This window comes from Choloepus didactylus, chromosome 11 (genome assembly GCF_015220235.1).
Source record: "Choloepus didactylus isolate mChoDid1 chromosome 11, mChoDid1.pri, whole genome shotgun sequence".
NCBI lineage: Eukaryota > Metazoa > Chordata > Mammalia > Pilosa > Megalonychidae > Choloepus > Choloepus didactylus.
In genome coordinates, this window is record NC_051317.1 from 2,078,015 (window position 1) to 2,095,153 (window position 17,139).

Genomic DNA, 17,139 nt, shown 5'->3' on the forward strand with positions numbered 1-17,139 from the left:
AATGTTCCAACCTAATCAACACTAATACATTTGCCCCCACAAGATTGCATCAAAGAACATGGCATTTTGCAGGACGTAATACATCCAAACTGGCATGGGGACAAAGCTAAAAGAAGAGCTGTTTGATAGTAAATGTATTGGGGGAGTTGGTATTTAATGACACAATAAAGAAGGGCTGGAGATGAAGGAAGATGCCCTTGAATAGTGAGTGATTAAAGAGCCATATACCCTCCCTGTGGTCTTCTCCAAGGTAAACCATACAGCTCCCCACCCTCCTGACGGCCTCCTCAGTCCCGGACTCTCTTCCTGACCCAGACTTCCTGCCTGCAGGTGAAGTGTTTCCTTCCAGCTGTACTCAGTAACTTTCCCCAAGCACCCTCAATCAGGAAGGCCTCCAGCCTCCACTGAGCTCACTCTCTCACATTAGCTTGTTTAAATTGATTCACAGCTTTATTCCTTTCTGAAGTGGTCTGATGTGTATGCTTCTTTCTTGCTCGTTGTTTTACCTCCCACTTGCTTGAATGGAACGTTAGCTCTTTGAGGACAGGGGACTTGTCTGCCTTGTTCACCTCACCACCCAGCACTTAGAACGGTGCCTGGTACAGAGGTGACTTGATAAATAATTGCTAAATGAATGAGTGGCTGAATGAATGATGGATGAGTGATGATTGCATGGAGGAGAAAGTCAACAAGGTCCAGAGTCAGATTGTAGAACTGAACCCCAATTTGACCACTTACCCATGGGGTAACCTTTGAGCCCAGTGTCCTGGTTTGTAAAATGGGATATGCACAATTGTAGATTTGCAAACTTCTTGATATAGAATAAGTGTTGTAAAAAGTAGCTATTTTATTTTAGTATTTTTTTAAAAGAATGAGGAGGAGCACTTTGCTGTTATACTCCAGGTGGGCTGGAGGAAGATTTCAGAATGGACAGCAGTCAAGTTAGAGAGAACAGGTAGGGGAGGAAGGGCAGGGAAAGGTTGGAGTTGTCAGCACTAATGACCTCAAGGAGGAAAGGAGAGCCCATGTTCCTGTGTCTCTCTGTTCTTAAGGCAGATTAGTGAATTCTCTCGGTACAGTCTCTGAGTAGATAGCAGAGCAAGCTGCACAGCCCAGTGTATTGCTCAGTAGCATCTATGCCTGGCGGGAGGGGAGCTGAATGATCAGCTCAGCTAACCTCTGCCCTCCACTCCCCCCACCTGCCCTCAGCCCCGGGTCCAGTGTCTCCGCATCTTACTGCGCATACTGTGCTGGTAAAGAAACCCAGTTGGGCATCTTAGCTTCCTGTTCCTTTTCTCTCACGTGATGTAGATAACTATCTGGATGTTGCAATTGGGCCAGGCTGACAGAAAAAGGGAAAGTTCAGCCAAACAGAACACATTGTGGAGAAAATGGGGAAGAGAGTCAAGACACAGCTGGCTCAAGGGAACAGCAACAACTGAGCCTAGAGAAAAAAATGCTCATGAGCTTTGAGAATAAAGGAAAACCTGGCACTGGTGGTGGGAAGCAGAGGGGCTACAGGGTCAGGGGTGAGAGGCCTGGGTTCCAGCACAGGCTCTGCTATGAACCGCTGAGTGGCTTTAGACCAGTGACTTCCTCTCTCCAAGTTTTGGTTTTCTCAATTGCCATCTGTTCTCCTGCCTTCTCTATTTCCATTCATTTGCTGATTCAGCAGTATTTCTTGAGCATCTACTTTGTGCCAGGAACTGCTGGGGTGCTGGGGACTCAGCAGTGAACAAAGCTGACAAAAATTCCTTCCCTTGCATTTACTGCCTACAGTAAACAAACCCACTCAAATCTCTGTTTGAGGTAAGTGCTAAAAAGAAAAAAACAAAGTGGGAAGGGGAACCTTCTCTGAAAGGGTGACGTTTGAATCAAGACTTGAAGGAGGTGGGGGAGTGAGTCAGGAGGATATCTGGGGGTAAGAATGTTCCAGACAGAAGAAAGAGCCAGTGCAAAGGGCTGCTCCAAATATGAGCCCCTCTCGCCTCCATCTCCTGGCCCACTGACTGCAGCAGCCTCCTAACAGGCCTCCTGGCCTCCACTCCTGCCCCTAAGGTCCTCTGTCCCCGCAGGCCAGAGTGACTCTTTAAAATGAAGCCAGGCCATGTCAATTATTCTGCTCAAAGCTCAACAGGGGCTTCTGCCATGCTCAGAACAGATGTGAAGTCCTCTCCACCGTGCATCAGAATCTCACCCTCTGCCCTCTCCCTCCCTCCCTCCTTTCCAGCCACGTTGGCCTCCCTGCTGTTTCTGGAACACACCAAGCAAGCCCTGGCTTCAGGGTCTTTGCCCACGGCTTCCGCCTGGGTGTTCTTCCCCCAGCCATCCACAAGCCTGGTGTTATGGGGTAAACGTGCCCCCCAAAAAGATATGCCTAGGTCCTAACTCCTGGTCCCATGATTGGGAACTTATTTGGAAAGAGGTTCTTTGAAGATGTGATGTATTAAGATGAGCTCAAACTGGATTATGGGGGGCCTTGAGCCAACGTGACTGGTGTCCTTAAAAGAGGAGGAAATCTGGACACAGACACAGAGAGGGAGCCACGTGAGGATGGAGGCAGGGGTTGAAATGCTGCAGCTGCAAGCCAAGGAGGAGCAAGGATTGCCAGCAAACACCAGAAGCTTGGAAGAGCAAGGTGGGATCCTCCCCTACAGCTTTCAGAGGGAGCAAGTCTCTACTGACACCTTGATTTTGAACTTCCAGTTTCCAAAACTGTGAGTCAATAAATTTCTGTTGTCTTAAGCCACGCAGTTGGTGATTATTTGTCACAGCAGCCCTAGGAAACAAAGACACCTGGCTTTCTCACTTCATTCAATGTCACCTCCTCAAGAGGGTCTCCTTGACCATCCTATCCTAACAAGTGCCCCCTGTCACCATCCTCTGGCTCGGCTTTATATCCCTTCATAACCTTCCATTATTTTATGTATTTATAATAATATCTGTAATTGATGGTATGTTTATCATGTGCTAAACATACAAGAATTAATTCATCTTCCTCAAACTCTTTGAGGTTGGAATTATTATTATATATTATTTATAATAATAATAATTATTATTATTTTATAGATCAAACATGTGAGACATGGAGAGGTTAGAAAATTTGCTCAGTATCTCCCAGCTAGTGACCAGTGTCAAAGCCTTCAAATTTTGGAGCTTGCATTGTTCACCGAGAAGGTATCTGGAATGCTGGCCAGCAGTGCCCAATAGAAGTCTGTGGAGGGTGGACATGTCCTGTGCCTGCACTGTCCAATGAGGTAGCTGCTCACCTGGACAGAATACCCATAACTAAACAAGGCCCTTGGGCTGCCAGTTTGGAACTAAGTTCCCTTTAAGGGCTGTTATCACCGTACAATTACAAGTTACTGGCTCCATTTCTCAGAGGTTCAGCTCTCCAACATGCCACAATTGCCATAAGCATCCTTTGGGAGTAAAGCAATCCAGGACCCAGAGCTTGGAAGATGAGTGCACGGTTAGTGCTGAAGGGAGGTGTTTTGGTTTGCTAAAGCTGACGAAATGCAATATGCTAGAAATGGACTGGCTTTTAACAATGGGGATTTATTAGCTTACAAATTTACTTCCTAAGACCATGAAAAGTGTCCCAATTAAGGTATCAACAGGACGATACCTTCTCTGAAAACAAGTTACCAGCGGGCTTGGGCTCCTCTGTCAGATAGCAAGGCACATGGTAACGTCTGCTTGTCCTTCTCTCCTGGGTTTCGTTGCTTCAGCTTCTGACTCCTCCTTCTGTGGCTTTTTCTCTAAACTTCTCTGGGTATTTCTCTGAATGTCATCTCTTAGCTTCTCTGGGGCATTTTTCTGTCTTTTATCCTCTTTAAAAGGACTCTAGTAGAAGGATTAAGGCTCATTTTGAAGGAGATGGGTCACATCTCAGCGGAAATAACCCAATCAAAAGGTCCCACCCACGATAGGTCTGCACCCACAGGAATGGATTAACTTTAAGAACATGATTTTCTGGGGTGCATAACAGTTTCAGACCACCACAGGAGGCACGCGGGTGCATTTCTCACCCAGCGCAGACCTTTCTGAGGAAACCAAATGATGCCTCAGAAATTACATGTGCCAACACAGTGTGTCTGACTTGAGAAACAGAAACTTCCCATCTGGGAACCAGTGACAGAGTGGACAGCAAAGCTGGAAGTGAATCTAGGAGTCTTTTCTTGGGCAGATTTTACATTCTGAAGACAATGCCCATAGCATTCCTCCTTGACCTCAGGCTGGGAATTTATGGGGTCTCTTCAATAAAACACTAGGGAAAATGTCTCACAACACTTCAGTTGCTTTTTCTCCCTCTCTCACTCCACACCATGCCCAGGAGTGTTTGTGTAAATTAGAAGCATGCACAATGGAACTCCACATAGTCAGGGACTTACCCAGGACTGGCTACCTACGTTCGCCACCTGCTGATGCCTGGGTATCAGTGACAGCACCATGAGTTGACATTCTTTGGTGTGTGAGTCACAGCAGTGTGGACTTCTGGCACCACACTTCCACTGATTAGATCATGGGGTTGATGCTGGGGACCCCAAGTCCTTCCATTTGACTATGTTCTGTGTCATTCCATGATTCTCAATAAGTGGCTCATGGGTAGTATACAGACAACAGTTACTGTCTTTGTGATATGATATTTTGGCCCATGTATTTTGTTTGTTTTGTTTTGTTTTGTTTTTAAAAGTTGACATGTTACTTTTCTATTGCTGTTGTAAAAAAAAAAAAATGACCATAAACACAAATTTATTATCTAACAGTTTTAGAGCTCGGAAACTTCCCACATGTCTCATAGGGTAAAATCTGGAGTTCTAGAGGAGAATCCATTTTCTTGCTTTTTTCAGCTTCTGGATGCCCCCATTCTCCATCTTCAAAACCAGCAATGTGCCTTTATTTTCCACCATCACATCTCCCTCTGACTTTCTCTTCTTGTGCCTCCCTCTTCCACTTTTAAGGAGACTTCTGATGACATTGGACCCACCCAGAATATCCTGATGACCTCTGATCAGCCACTTTATTTCCATCTGGTACCTTAAATCCCCTTTGCCAGACAACTTAACATCTTGTCTCCAGGAATTAGGACATGGATGTCTTTGGGAGCCATTATTCTGCCTACCACGGCTGCCAATTTTCTTTCTTTCCTTTTTGACCCCAAATTTAGCTTTTTAGCTTTTCTTAAGTAAAACAAAAATTGGGGAACCTTGGGCCCACATTCTTGCACTAGTGGAAGTCTTTCTTGCATTCCTGTATAGCTGCAATGGATTTCAACTGAGCTGTTCCCTGCTTGCCTTAGTCCCCACTCCTCCTGATTGTCTCCCTGACACCAAAGTCCAGGGTCAGTTGCAATTTATCATTGCATTTGGTTTTGGCTTTGCCCATCAGGTCTCATGCACTTGTATTTTCCCCTGGCCTTATCACCTCTGAGCCAGCAAATCTCTCCTTAATCACTAGGAAAGCCCAACTCTGCCACATTTGCTATCTGCCTACATCAGATATATTGCAAAGCAGCGTGTGCAATTGATCCCCACCCACATGTGACATGGGAAAGCGGACTTCGGTGTTATATGTAACCCCAGGAACCCCTGGCAATGGGGGACAAACTGCCACTCTGGGCTGGTCCCTGGGAGAGATGAGCAAGTCATATGTGTGCCAATAAAGCCCACCAACCACCATGTGCCAGTGACTGTGCCCTGTGCTTCCTTTCTATTCCACTGAAACCTCACAACCACCCAATGAGACCAGTGCTGTTATTTAGCTTTCTCCACCTTGCTGTGGGCACTATGGCACAGAGGAGTTAAGGAAGTTGCTCAAGGTCACACAGCAGGAGTGTAACAGAGCTGGGATCCAAATGTGTCATTCTGCCTCCTCACTCCTGTCCCTTCTGCCTTTAGAGAGAAGAGATCAGCTGTGGTTTCAACCGTTGGAAGAATTAGACTTGGGGAACAAAGCGGGACCTGGAGCACTAGGTCAACACAATGGATTTGAGCCCCTCTGAGACCCCAAGTTCACACAGGAAGCCATGAAAACAGGAATCAAGGCCCCTGTCAGAGGAGGCCACAGCTCCGGGGAATTCTGGCCATGAAGGTGCCTCAGCAAGACTTCCTAAATCACAACCCTCCCTGCCGGCCAGGGAGCCCACAATGCTTGGGAGAGAGCCTGAAACTCTACTGCAGACAACAAGAAACACTGGGGGTGGGAGGTGGTGAAGGGGGCCCTGGGGGAGGGAGCAGCGAGGGAGGCTCGTTTGTGAGAAACTGGCATTTCTGTTGGCCTTTCCCACATTCAGTTTAGAGCTGTGCACCTGTATCATCTCCCTGGTTGAAAGATAAAGCAGCCTCTCCAGTTCCAGCAAGGAGAGGGTAAGGCAGGGCTCTGGGGAGACTCCCTGAGGCAGCTGGCAAGTAACAGACAATGGGGGCAGGGGGCATCCACAGTCGCCACCTGCTTGAACGAAGACTCTGAGTTCTTGCTAAATGCAAATAGAGTCACTGTTTGTCAAGACAAGTAAAGAGTAGGGGGGATTCTGCTTGACTGCGGCAGAGGAGACAACGCAGGAGAGAGGCTCACCAAGGCATCAGTATAAGCAGGTGACAACCCATGCAATTAAGGTGCCCCAAAGTTCCCATTTGTCAAGAAGACTCCAGAGGCTGCCTATGGTCCCTGCCTATAGCGGAAACGTCCTGGCTTGGCTGAGAAGTATACTGCCACCCTCCCATGAAACTCAGGGAAAGCTTTTCAGAATAAATCCTCTGCATCAGGTTGTCTGTGTCTCTTTTATTTTGGTCCCTAAAGACCAATGACCAGAAAATTAATTGACTTCTGAGAGGATCATAGAAAGTTAGAGCTGAAGGGAAGCTCTACAGATTGTCTGAGGAAAGAAAACTAACACACAGGCAACACCTCTCTTATACATCCAACACAATGCAGTCACCTAACATATGTAGCTTCATTTGTCGCAAAAGCACCAAGAAGGATGTTAAGTGTTATTGGTCCCTTTTGAAGAAGAGGAGCCCAAGGTCATGGGGAACCAAGGTCAGACACCCAGTTGGTGGCCCTGCTAGGACTAGAACCCAAGCCTGGGACCCCCAGGCCACAGCTCTCTTCCCTACTCCAGGGTCTACATCCTTTTATTTTTCCCTTGATATTTTTTGGAAGGATTTATAGAGTAATAGTCTGTGTAACCTGAAACACTTAGGAATGTTTGGTTGCAAGCAACAGCACTTAACTCTGGCCAACCCAAGTAAAAAGGTATCTTATTGGAAACATCTGGTGGCATTCACATATTCAAAGGAAGGTTTTAAGAACCAGGCTTGGCATTGGGGGCTACCAATTTAGAAGGCCGAGCCCTTGATCTTGGGGCTTGCTCTTATGAAGCTAGTCACTGCAAAGGAGAGGCTAAGCCTACTTTTAATTGTGCCTGAGAGTCTCCCCTAGAGAACCTCTTTTGCTGCTCAGATGTGGCCTCTCTCTAAGCCAACTCTGCAGGTGAACTCACTTCCCTCCCCCCTATGTGGGACATGACTCCCAGGAGTGTAAATTGACCTGGCAACGTGGGACATGACTCCCAGGGATGAACCTGGACCCAACATTGAGGGATTAAGATTGTCTTCTTGACCAAAATAGGGAAGAGAAATGAAACAAAATAAAGTTTTAGTGGCTGAGAGATTTCAAATGGAGTGAAGAGGATATTCTGGAGGTCATTCTTATGTGTTATATAGATATCCCTTTTCAGTTTTTAGTGTGCTGGAATATTGGAAGGAAATATCTGAAACTGTTGAACTACAACCCAGTAGGCTTGATTCTTAAAGATGTTTGTATAACTATATAGCTTACACAGTATGACTGCGTGATTGTGAAAACCATGTGGCTCATATTTCCTTTATCCAGTGTATGGACAGTTGAGTAGAGAAATGGGGACAAAAAGTAAATGAATAATAGGGAGGGATGGGAGAGATGGGATGTTTGGGGTCTTCTTTTGTACTTTAATTTTTTTTCTTATTCTTGTTTTTTTGTGATAATAAAAATGTTCAAAAATTAATGGTAGTGGTGAATGCACAGCTATATAATGGTACTATAAACAACTGATTGTACACTTTGGATGATTGTATGGTATGAGACTATATCTCAATAAAATTGAATTTTTTAAAAAAATCAGCTAAAAAGAAAATAATAATAAGAACCAGGTTTGGGAAATGAAGAAACCAGGCAGCTCCTGGGGTCTCCACATCAGGACAATTCAATCCTCACCAGGGCACCAGGGCTGGAATGAATGAGGGTCCATCGTTTGTCCAGCCTTGTTCTGCTCTTCCCTCCATCCACTCCCACCTCCCTTCCCTGGCCCAGACAAGCCCGACCACCCTAAGTGGCTCTCCCTAGCTGCACAGTACAGCCAAGGGACTAAGTGGGCCCACCTCACTAGCAAAGTCTTACAATCACCAAGCGTGTTTCTTTTTAATTAGAGAAAAATATATGCAAACCAAAGATTGTTATTTTAGAAGAACTCAGAGACAAAGTACCCTGGCTTTCACAACGCAAAACATTATTGTCAGCCTGATCTGAGTAAAATTTCCATCCTTGGAAACTGCATCTTTCAGTGGAAAGATGATATTTCCACTGAAACAGTCTGTTTTAGGGTCAGATAGCTCTGGTTTCAAATCCTGCATACTACCTCTTATTATCTGTGAGGATTTGGGTAAGCATTTGATCTCCCCACGCCTTTCTCTTCAGTCTTTAAAATGGGTTTCAAGGGGAGTGAATCTCCCTGGCAACGTGGAATATGACTCCCGGGGAGGAATGTAGACCTGGCATCGTGGGACGGAGAACTTCTTCTTGACCAAAAGGGGGATGTGAAAGGAAATGATATAAGCTTCAGTGGCAGAGAGATTCCAAAAGGAGCCAAGAAGTCACTCTGGTGGGCACTCTTACGCACACTTTAGACAACCCTTTTTAGGTTCTAAAGAATTGGGGTAGCTGGGGGTGGATACCTGAAACTATCAAACTACAACCGAGAACCCATGAATCTCGAAGACAGTTGTATAAAAATGTAGCTTATGAGGGGTGACAAGGGGATTGGGAAAGCCATAAGGACCACACTCCACTTTGTCTAGTTTATGGATGGATGAGTAGAAAAATAGGGGAAGGAAACAAACAGACAAAGGTACCCAGTGTTCTTTTTCACTTCAATTGCTCTTTTTCACTCTAATTATTATTCTTGTTATTTTTGTGTGTGTGCTAATGAAGGTGTCAGGGATTGATTTAGATGATGAATGTACAACTATGTAATGGTACTGTGAACAATCGAAAGTATGATTTGTTTTGTATGACTGCGTGGTATGTGAATATATCTCAACAAAATGAAGATAAAAAAAAGTAGTAAAAAAGAAACTGGTGAAATTAAATTTAATCATATACCTTATTCAACCCAATGTACATAAAGTAGTATTATTTTAACACATAATCAATATAAAGAATTAGTAATGAGACTTTTTTATATTTCTTTTTTTTCATACTAAGTCTTCAAAACCTGGTCTGTATTAGTGTGATTGTGAAAGCTCCCTTTATCCAGTGTATGGATCACACTCCCTTTATCCACTATATGGATGGATGAGTAGAAAAACGGGTACAAAAAACTAAATGAAAAATAGGGTGGGGGGGATGATTTGGGTGTTCTTTTTTACTTTTATTTTTTGTTCATATTTTTACTCTTTCTGGTGTAAAGAAAATGTTCAAAAAATAGATTGGGGTGATAAGTGCACAACTATATGATGGTACTATGAACAGTTGATTGTACACCACAGTTGATTGTATGATATGTGAATGTATCTCAATAAAACTGAATTAGAAAACATAAAAAAATAAAAATAAAAATAAAAATAAAATGGGTTTCACTAAATCCCCCTTTTACCAAAAGCAGCCATGAGGGTTACATGACATAACACAGGTAAGTTCCTAGTATCCCTTTCCTCTGAACACTCAAGGCTTCATGAAAGGGTTGGCTCGACAAATTTCATGCATCCTGGATACATTCTCTTCTCCCTAAATCTACCCAAAGCCCAACCGTCTCTTTCTAAGGTCCCCGCTATCTGTGTTCCTTCTGCATGCTGCCAGGATCATGCTTATGGGAAAGCTCTGACACACTCATGAGCATTAAGGTGTAATGGACTGATAAAACTTAGCAGGGTCTATTTGTGGAGAGCGTACTGGGAGATGGCTCTGTTTGGGCCAAAAATCTGGAAATCCAGCTGTAAACTGGTGGTCAAGGCACCAACATTTTCAAGGCAGGTGACACGGAGCTCCATAAATAGCAAGGAGGCCACAGGACCCAGGACCCAGGTGAGGGAGAACACTCCAGATAAAAAGTCATCAGCTAAGGGACATGCCAAAGCTGAAGGGACAAGTCATAAAAATAGAAGAGCAGAAGGAAAGCCACACGTCCCAGACAAGTTTGCATCTCTGCTCCATAATTTACCAGCTACAAGAACTTGGGCAAGTAACTTGCAGTCTCTCAGCATCTGTAAAACGTGGGCAATGTCATCAACTCACAGGACGGTTGTGAAGATCAAACATGCTGAGATCTATGAAGGGCAGGAATATGTATGCACTTCCTGGGCCCACAGCTCTCCCTTAGAGAGAAGTGTCTGGAGTAGGTCACATCTGTCTTTCCTGGGCTGTGGGTAAAGCGGTCTTTTGTTTTTCTTGCACCCACTCCTCCCTCAACTCTGCCCTTACCCAGCTTGACCGGGGAGGACAAGGTTCTTTCTCTCCTATCACACTGAGAAGCCTGCTTTTCCCCTCTCCGTCCCCTGCCCACATCCTACCCACCCTCGCTGGTGCTTGACGAGTGTCCCTTTGCAGCAGAGCTATCTGGGGACAGTCTGCCAAAGTCAAAAATAGGGCAGATAAGGAAGGGAAGTTTGATAGGAAGTCCAAATTAGCACTTCCTCCCACCCACCTTCCAACTTCTTAGGTACCTCAGCTAAAACAGCAAAGAGAAACAGAGAGAGAGAGAAGATGAAAAAATATATGTTTTAAAAGAATGAAATTGTTGGCTATGAGGAAGTGGAAAATATTGCACCTCGTTGCCTCTTGCACAGCAGCTGGTTCATGCTTTCCCCATGAAAATTCCTGGATGGGGGAGGTGAGAACCACGTCCTGGCCATGGTGGGGAGGTGGTGGTGGGGTGTGGGAAAATGGAAGTGGCTGCTGGGACTGGTCAAGACAGCATGGTCTGGAGAAGGGCTGTTGTGGGGTTGCATGCCACCCCGCTCCTCACCACTTCCACCCCAGTGCCTCTGTGAGCACTGGTGAATACTGCCCTTCCACGTCAGGTTGTTGGATGGAAGAAGGGATGCCAGTTGCCTTCAAGCACATTCGTGCTGAGACAGCATCCCTGAGTTCTGTGCCCTGTGTGAGAGGGCCTAACCTGTTTGGCAGAGAGGTCAAGAGACCTTCTTGTATGGGGGAGCCACTGCCTACCTCTATGAATGGAGAGGGAAACTACCCCTCTCCTTGTAAGGGCTAAGGCTTCAGCCCTTATTCCATAAAGACCCTAAAGAACATTCCAAAGGCAATTTACCTCAGCCTCAGATGATTGATCTGAGCCATAAAAAATTGGTGGGTGATTCCAAAATGCATTACAAAGTTACAGGAATCTAAACAGTAAGGTACTGATACAAGAACAGACATATCAACCAGGGGGACAGAATTGAATATTCAGAAATAAATTCTCATGTCTATGGCCAAATGATTTTTGTTACAGGTGCCAAGTCCACTCAAAAGAGAAAGATAGTCTCTTCAGCAAATGGTACTGGGAAAACTGAAAATCCACGGGCAAAAGAATGAAAGCAGACCCCTGTCTCACAACATACAGAAAAATTAACTCAAAATAGACCAAAGACCTAAATATAAGAACCCAAACTCTAAAACTCCTAGAAGAAAGCATAGGGGGAAGTCTTCAGGACCTTGTATTAGGCAATGGATTCTTATACTTTATACTAGAAGCACAAACAGCAAAAGAAAAAGTAGATAAATTGGAACACATCAAAATTAAAACTTTTATGCATCAAAGGAAATTATCAAGAAAGGAAGACAACTTACAGAATGGGAGAAAATATTTGGAAACCATGTATCTGATTTAATATCCCAAATAAATAAAGAACTCCTACAATGCAACGCAAAAAGACAACCCAATTGAAAAATGGGCCAAGAACTTGAATAGACATTTCCCCAAAGAAGAAACACAAATGGCCAATAAGCACATGAAAAGATGCTCAACATCATCAGCCGTTAGGGAAATGCAAACCAAAATCGCAATAGATATCACCTCACACCCACTAGAATGGCTACTATTAAATAAGTGGAAAATAACAAGTGTTGGCAAGGAAGCAAAGAAATAGGAACCTTAGTACATTGTTGATGGGAATGTAAAATGGCACAAAAACTGTGGAAAACAGTTTGGCTGTTCCTCGACAAGTTGAGTCTAGAATTACCATATGACCCAACAATTCCACTTGTAGGTATATACTCAAAAGAATTGAAAACAATGGAAACCAGGGCCTTGGACATGCATTTCTACACTGACATACATAGTAGCATTATTTACAGTAGCCAAAAGGTGGAAGCAACCCAAGTGTCCATCAACAGATGAAAGGATAAACAAAAACATGGCATATACACAATGGAGTATTATTAAACTGTAAAAAGGAATGAAGTGCTGATACATGCTATAGCATAGATGAATCTTAAAGACATCACATTGGGTGAAATATGCCAGACACAAATGGACAAATATTATATGACCTCAATTGAATGAAATAACTAGAATATGCAAATTCACAGGGACACAAAGTAGAATATGGGTTACCGGGGCAGGGGTGGCATGGGAAAACGGGTGTTAATGGTGAATAGGTATAGACTTACATTTGGAATGACGGAAAAGTTTTGGTAATGATGGTGGTGAGGGTAGTGCAACATTGAGAATGTAATTAACATCACTGAATTGTATTCTCGAAAGTGGTACAAGTGGGAAATTTTATGTTGTAGATAACAGAGCATGATAAAAACTTTTAAAAAAATTGGTGGAGGTGAGGCTGGATGAATATTCTCTAGATTGGCCGAGGGTCCCAAGTGCGCACCCCTGGGTGCCACATGCCACCACCTTTTTCTCTCTCCTCCAGCCATGGGCCTCTGTCCTGTCAATACAGTCTCCTCTGTAAAGTCCTGGCTTTCCAAGCGACAACATCCTAGTCCTCCAACATGCACACAGAAGCCACAATGCCTGATTAAATCTCTTCTAATGAGTTGTATATTTTCCCTACCTCTAGCCTTAGCTGTGAGGAAAGGCAGTTATCTCCCCCATCTTCACATCTGGAGGTGCGGGGGCTAAGGGGAAATCCTCCCCTCTGAGTTGTGATTTGCTGCTTCCACATCCACATTCCACCCCCCTGCAGGAATTGCTTTCTTGACCACAGCCTCCACTGTGTGCACACTGGAGATTTTCTCTCCCTTGAGTCTCCGTCCCTGGGTGCCACCACAATTTTGATCTTATGCTGGCAGTGCACTGAGGTCTAGATTGGGAGACCTAAGCAGATGTCTCTTAACCTTATAATTTTCTCCTTCACAAGTTGTGGGTTTCCCACCCGGTTGGGTGGGGAGAGAGAGATAGGAGAGGGTATTCCCACCTCAAGCCATGACTTTAAATCCCTGGGCTTATCCACTCCCCTGCCCTGCTTCATGCTGGGCGCCAACGGACCGCTGCTCTAAACCACGCTGAGTTGGCCGTGGCCTTCACCCACGTGGCACCTGCTCCTATTGGGAACTGGACCTGTTATGGCTATTACAACTCTCCCGTCTCACAGGAGAGCAACCCAAGGCCGAGCAAGTTGAGCTGCCTTCCTTGCATCCTGAGCCTCAGTGGGGGACAACCTGGCTCTGCCCCTGGGAGTTTCAGGAACACTCCAGCCAGGTGCTGGAGATGTGAAACTCATGAGCATTGGGAAATCACAAAGACAGGGGAAGAGGAACGCTGCAGGCCTGGGGCCACGAGCTGCCTCTTGCGCCACCTGCTCACGCCGGGCCGGCTGCCTTTCTGGGGAGTGGGCCTGAGGATCTGTGGGGAGGGGACACCAAATGCCCACCTCCTGGAAAATGCTGCATCCTTTTCAGAGCTTGTCCGTACAGAGAACCTCACTTGTTCCTCAAGGCGGAGGAAGTGGAGCGATCGGGAGGAAACCGCACAGGCTCCAGAGAGACCTGGGTTTCAATCCCGCCTCCGCAGTGAGCAAGCTCTTCCAGGTCTCAGAGTCTCCAGATGGCAGAGGAGTAAACAACAGGGGCTCCAGACTCAGATAAACTCTGGATGAGACCCAGCTGCACATTCTACTTGCTGGGTGCAAGGAGACAAGTTCCTTCCTTTCTCTGAGCTTCAGTTTTCTCTCCTGTCAAGTAGGAGTGAGTAGCATCAAGAATTAAATACGATAATTAGTGCAAATAATTAGCACCCTGCCTGGCACATTTGAAAGGCTCAGTGCATTGGAAGTGTTACGACTTTTATTCTCACCATCACTATTATCATCCAGGGTTCTTACCCATCGCATCCTAAATGCCCACCTTGGCCACATTCATTTTATAATTCTTCCAAAGGGGCCTGATATTTAGCTATATCCAAATTCCAGGTTCTGCTTTTCTGTAGGTTTTTCTTCTCCTTAGTGGTGGTGAATGTCAATTTTTTAAAAATTGCTTCTATTTTTAAGAATGATCTTGAAGGCTCCCTCCCATAAGAGATGTGTGTTTCGTTTGCTCATGAAGCATCAGGCACAGATACAAGCATACACACATGTCCAGAATGCCCTCTCCTCTGCTCCATTCTCCTAGGCCCTGCTTAACTACCCCAGTAATTTCCTGAATTGGTTGCCCCACGCAGAAGTGCTTTGTCTCTGTAACTTAGAGATTTGAGAAGAGAAGTGACAAGTCTATAGAGCATGATCCCTGACTGAGCAGCTGCTGGGCACTAAGTCCTGTGAGGACCACTTGGCCTGTGCCACCTCAAATGATGCTTCTCAAATGATGTTCTCAGGATGCTCCAAGGAGAGGAGAGGATAACCCCAGCTCATGTTTATGGGTATCTTCCCATGTGCTGGGCCTGGGACTAAATTCTCATCCCATTTAATGCCCTTAACTAGTTGATGAGGTGGGTGCAAATACAGTGACATGGGGCTCTTTAGTATCCTCAGATAGTGCATACGATGGGAAGTGTGCATTGCCAAAGCTACCCCTCAAAAAGCCATGGACATGCACCATTTAGGGACCAACATAGCACCTCTCAGTAAGTGCAAGGGAGCTGGTGTGTTTTCCAAAGCAGTGGAACAGAGAGCTATCTGCCTGTGGTCATGGAACACCAGATGAAGGAGCTAACTTGTGTTTAGAGGCAGCCACGTTGCACAGATATTTTTGTGTTTGAATGCTGGACTTGTACTCTGCTGACCAGGGGCAGAACCTGAGACTGACAAAGAAAACAGCACATTCCCATCTCCTCTATCAAGGTCACTCCAGGGAAAGGGCTCTTTGAATAGGATATATGTCAGAATCAGTGGAAAAGAGAATATATGTCAGCATCCATAAGCAATCATTAACTTCTTTTCATGTTTTATTCCTTTAGTTTGACCCGTCAAATGCATTTAAGTTATGTGGGTATATGAGGCAATGCCTCTGTTTTCCTATTTTACAGATATAGAAACTGAGGTCCCCAGAGATTATGTCCTTGCCCAGGGTTGCCCAGCATGGAAGTGATTACAGCAAGAATCAAGCCTGATTTGTGCAACACTTTGCACAATGCTGGATGCATTGCTCCCACACCGAGAAGCCATTTATAGTAACGGTAAGGAGGCAGCCAGAGGAACCCCAAATCCATACCTGTGATGGTGACTCAAGGTGAGAGGGGGAGGTGGTTGGAAAGCAGGAGAAGGCTACATTCCTACCCCCAGCGGTTCACAGATGTGGGAAGATGTCTGTATTTCAGGCCAACCATTGAAATAGATTTTCATCTGCAGGAGTCTTAGTGGAAAAGCACTTGGACGCGCATTGGAGTTCAAGTTCCTTCATCGTCCCTCCCACTGAGCTGGGGTAACCGGGGCCAGTGGGGAATTACCAGCCCTGCTGCTCTCTCTGCATCTCAAGTCCCCAGGGCTGGGCTTCCTTGTTTACTTATTTAGAGCCCCGGCAGAGGAAGTGGTAAAGGAAACTAGCTGAGTCGTTTTCTGAGAAGAGACCATATTTGTTCGCAGAGGAAGCCGTTGCTTTCTGGGATCTGGCTAAGGCAGAAAAGACGTCTGCTCCAACAAACGTGTTTCTGGGAGTTGGGAGAGCCAAGGACGCCTCCAAGCTCTGGATCTGGGGCTGGCTGTCCATGGGTGCAGCATCCTCACTCAGCTTGTGAGCCCCCTACCACAAGAGAACAGCCATGGCCTTAAGGAATGTGCCTTTTCGCTCTGAGGTCCTGGCCTGGGACCCCAACAGCCTCGCAGACTATTTCAAGAAGGTGAGCCTTGCTCTCTGGCTGGTGGTAGGGCTGGAAGTGCCCCTGGTGGGCTGGATGGAAGCTTGAAGATGGAGTCTGGGCCAAACATGGGTGGTGTAAAGGCTGGCAATGGAACTACCAGCCCCGCGGCGAGCACGACTTTCCTTGCCTCTTGAGCAGGTGCCGTGTAGACAGACACCAACCACTGAGTTTTCCTGGGTGTGAGTTCTGGGGGAAAGTGGTGGTGAGGGTGGGTTGGCTAAAATGAGCACATACCTACTATTTGCCAGAGCCTGACTTTGGTGCTCTACAGGGATTGCCCCATTTAAAGCTCACAGCACCCTGGAGGTGAATGTTGTTGTCCCCTCGGCTCAGTAGCCAAATGAGCTCAGAGAGGTGGCCCAAAGCCCAGAGACTGCATGTAACAGAGGCAGGACCTGAGCTACACTTGTCTGGTTGGCAAGTCCGTTATCTGAGACTTCGGGAACTGCCACAAATGCTAATGAGAGCAAGACTACCTAGTAGAAAGGGGAGATGTGGGGCTCTGGGGGTAGATGAGAGGGCAGGCTGGGAGGGAGGGAGGACTATGGTGCCTGATGCAAGAGATGGTGCTTTGA

At 45.7% G+C, this 17,139-nt stretch overlaps 1 protein-coding gene and 1 long non-coding RNA gene across 3 annotated transcripts in view; one reads left to right on the forward strand and one right to left on the reverse strand.

Moving 5' to 3' along the window:
• LOC119506505 overlaps positions 1 to 16,048 on the reverse strand; it is a 33,085-nt gene extending 17,037 nt beyond the window's left edge. The window contains exon 1 of the long non-coding RNA XR_005211008.1: positions 15,919 to 16,048. This is a non-coding gene — a long non-coding RNA (uncharacterized LOC119506505). The remainder of the gene's footprint in view (positions 1 to 15,918) is intronic.
• A 205-nt stretch (positions 16,049 to 16,253) lies between these two features.
• LCP2 (lymphocyte cytosolic protein 2) overlaps positions 16,254 to 17,139 on the forward strand; it is a 57,921-nt gene continuing 57,035 nt past the window's right edge. The window contains exon 1 of one of the 2 annotated variants that reach the window (XM_037798878.1): positions 16,254 to 16,543. In XM_037798878.1, coding sequence (XP_037654806.1) covers positions 16,466 to 16,543 — 78 coding nt within the window. In that variant the 5' untranslated portion in view covers positions 16,254 to 16,465. The remainder of the gene's footprint in view (positions 16,544 to 17,139) is intronic. The other variant, XM_037798877.1, reaches the window with a different exon arrangement.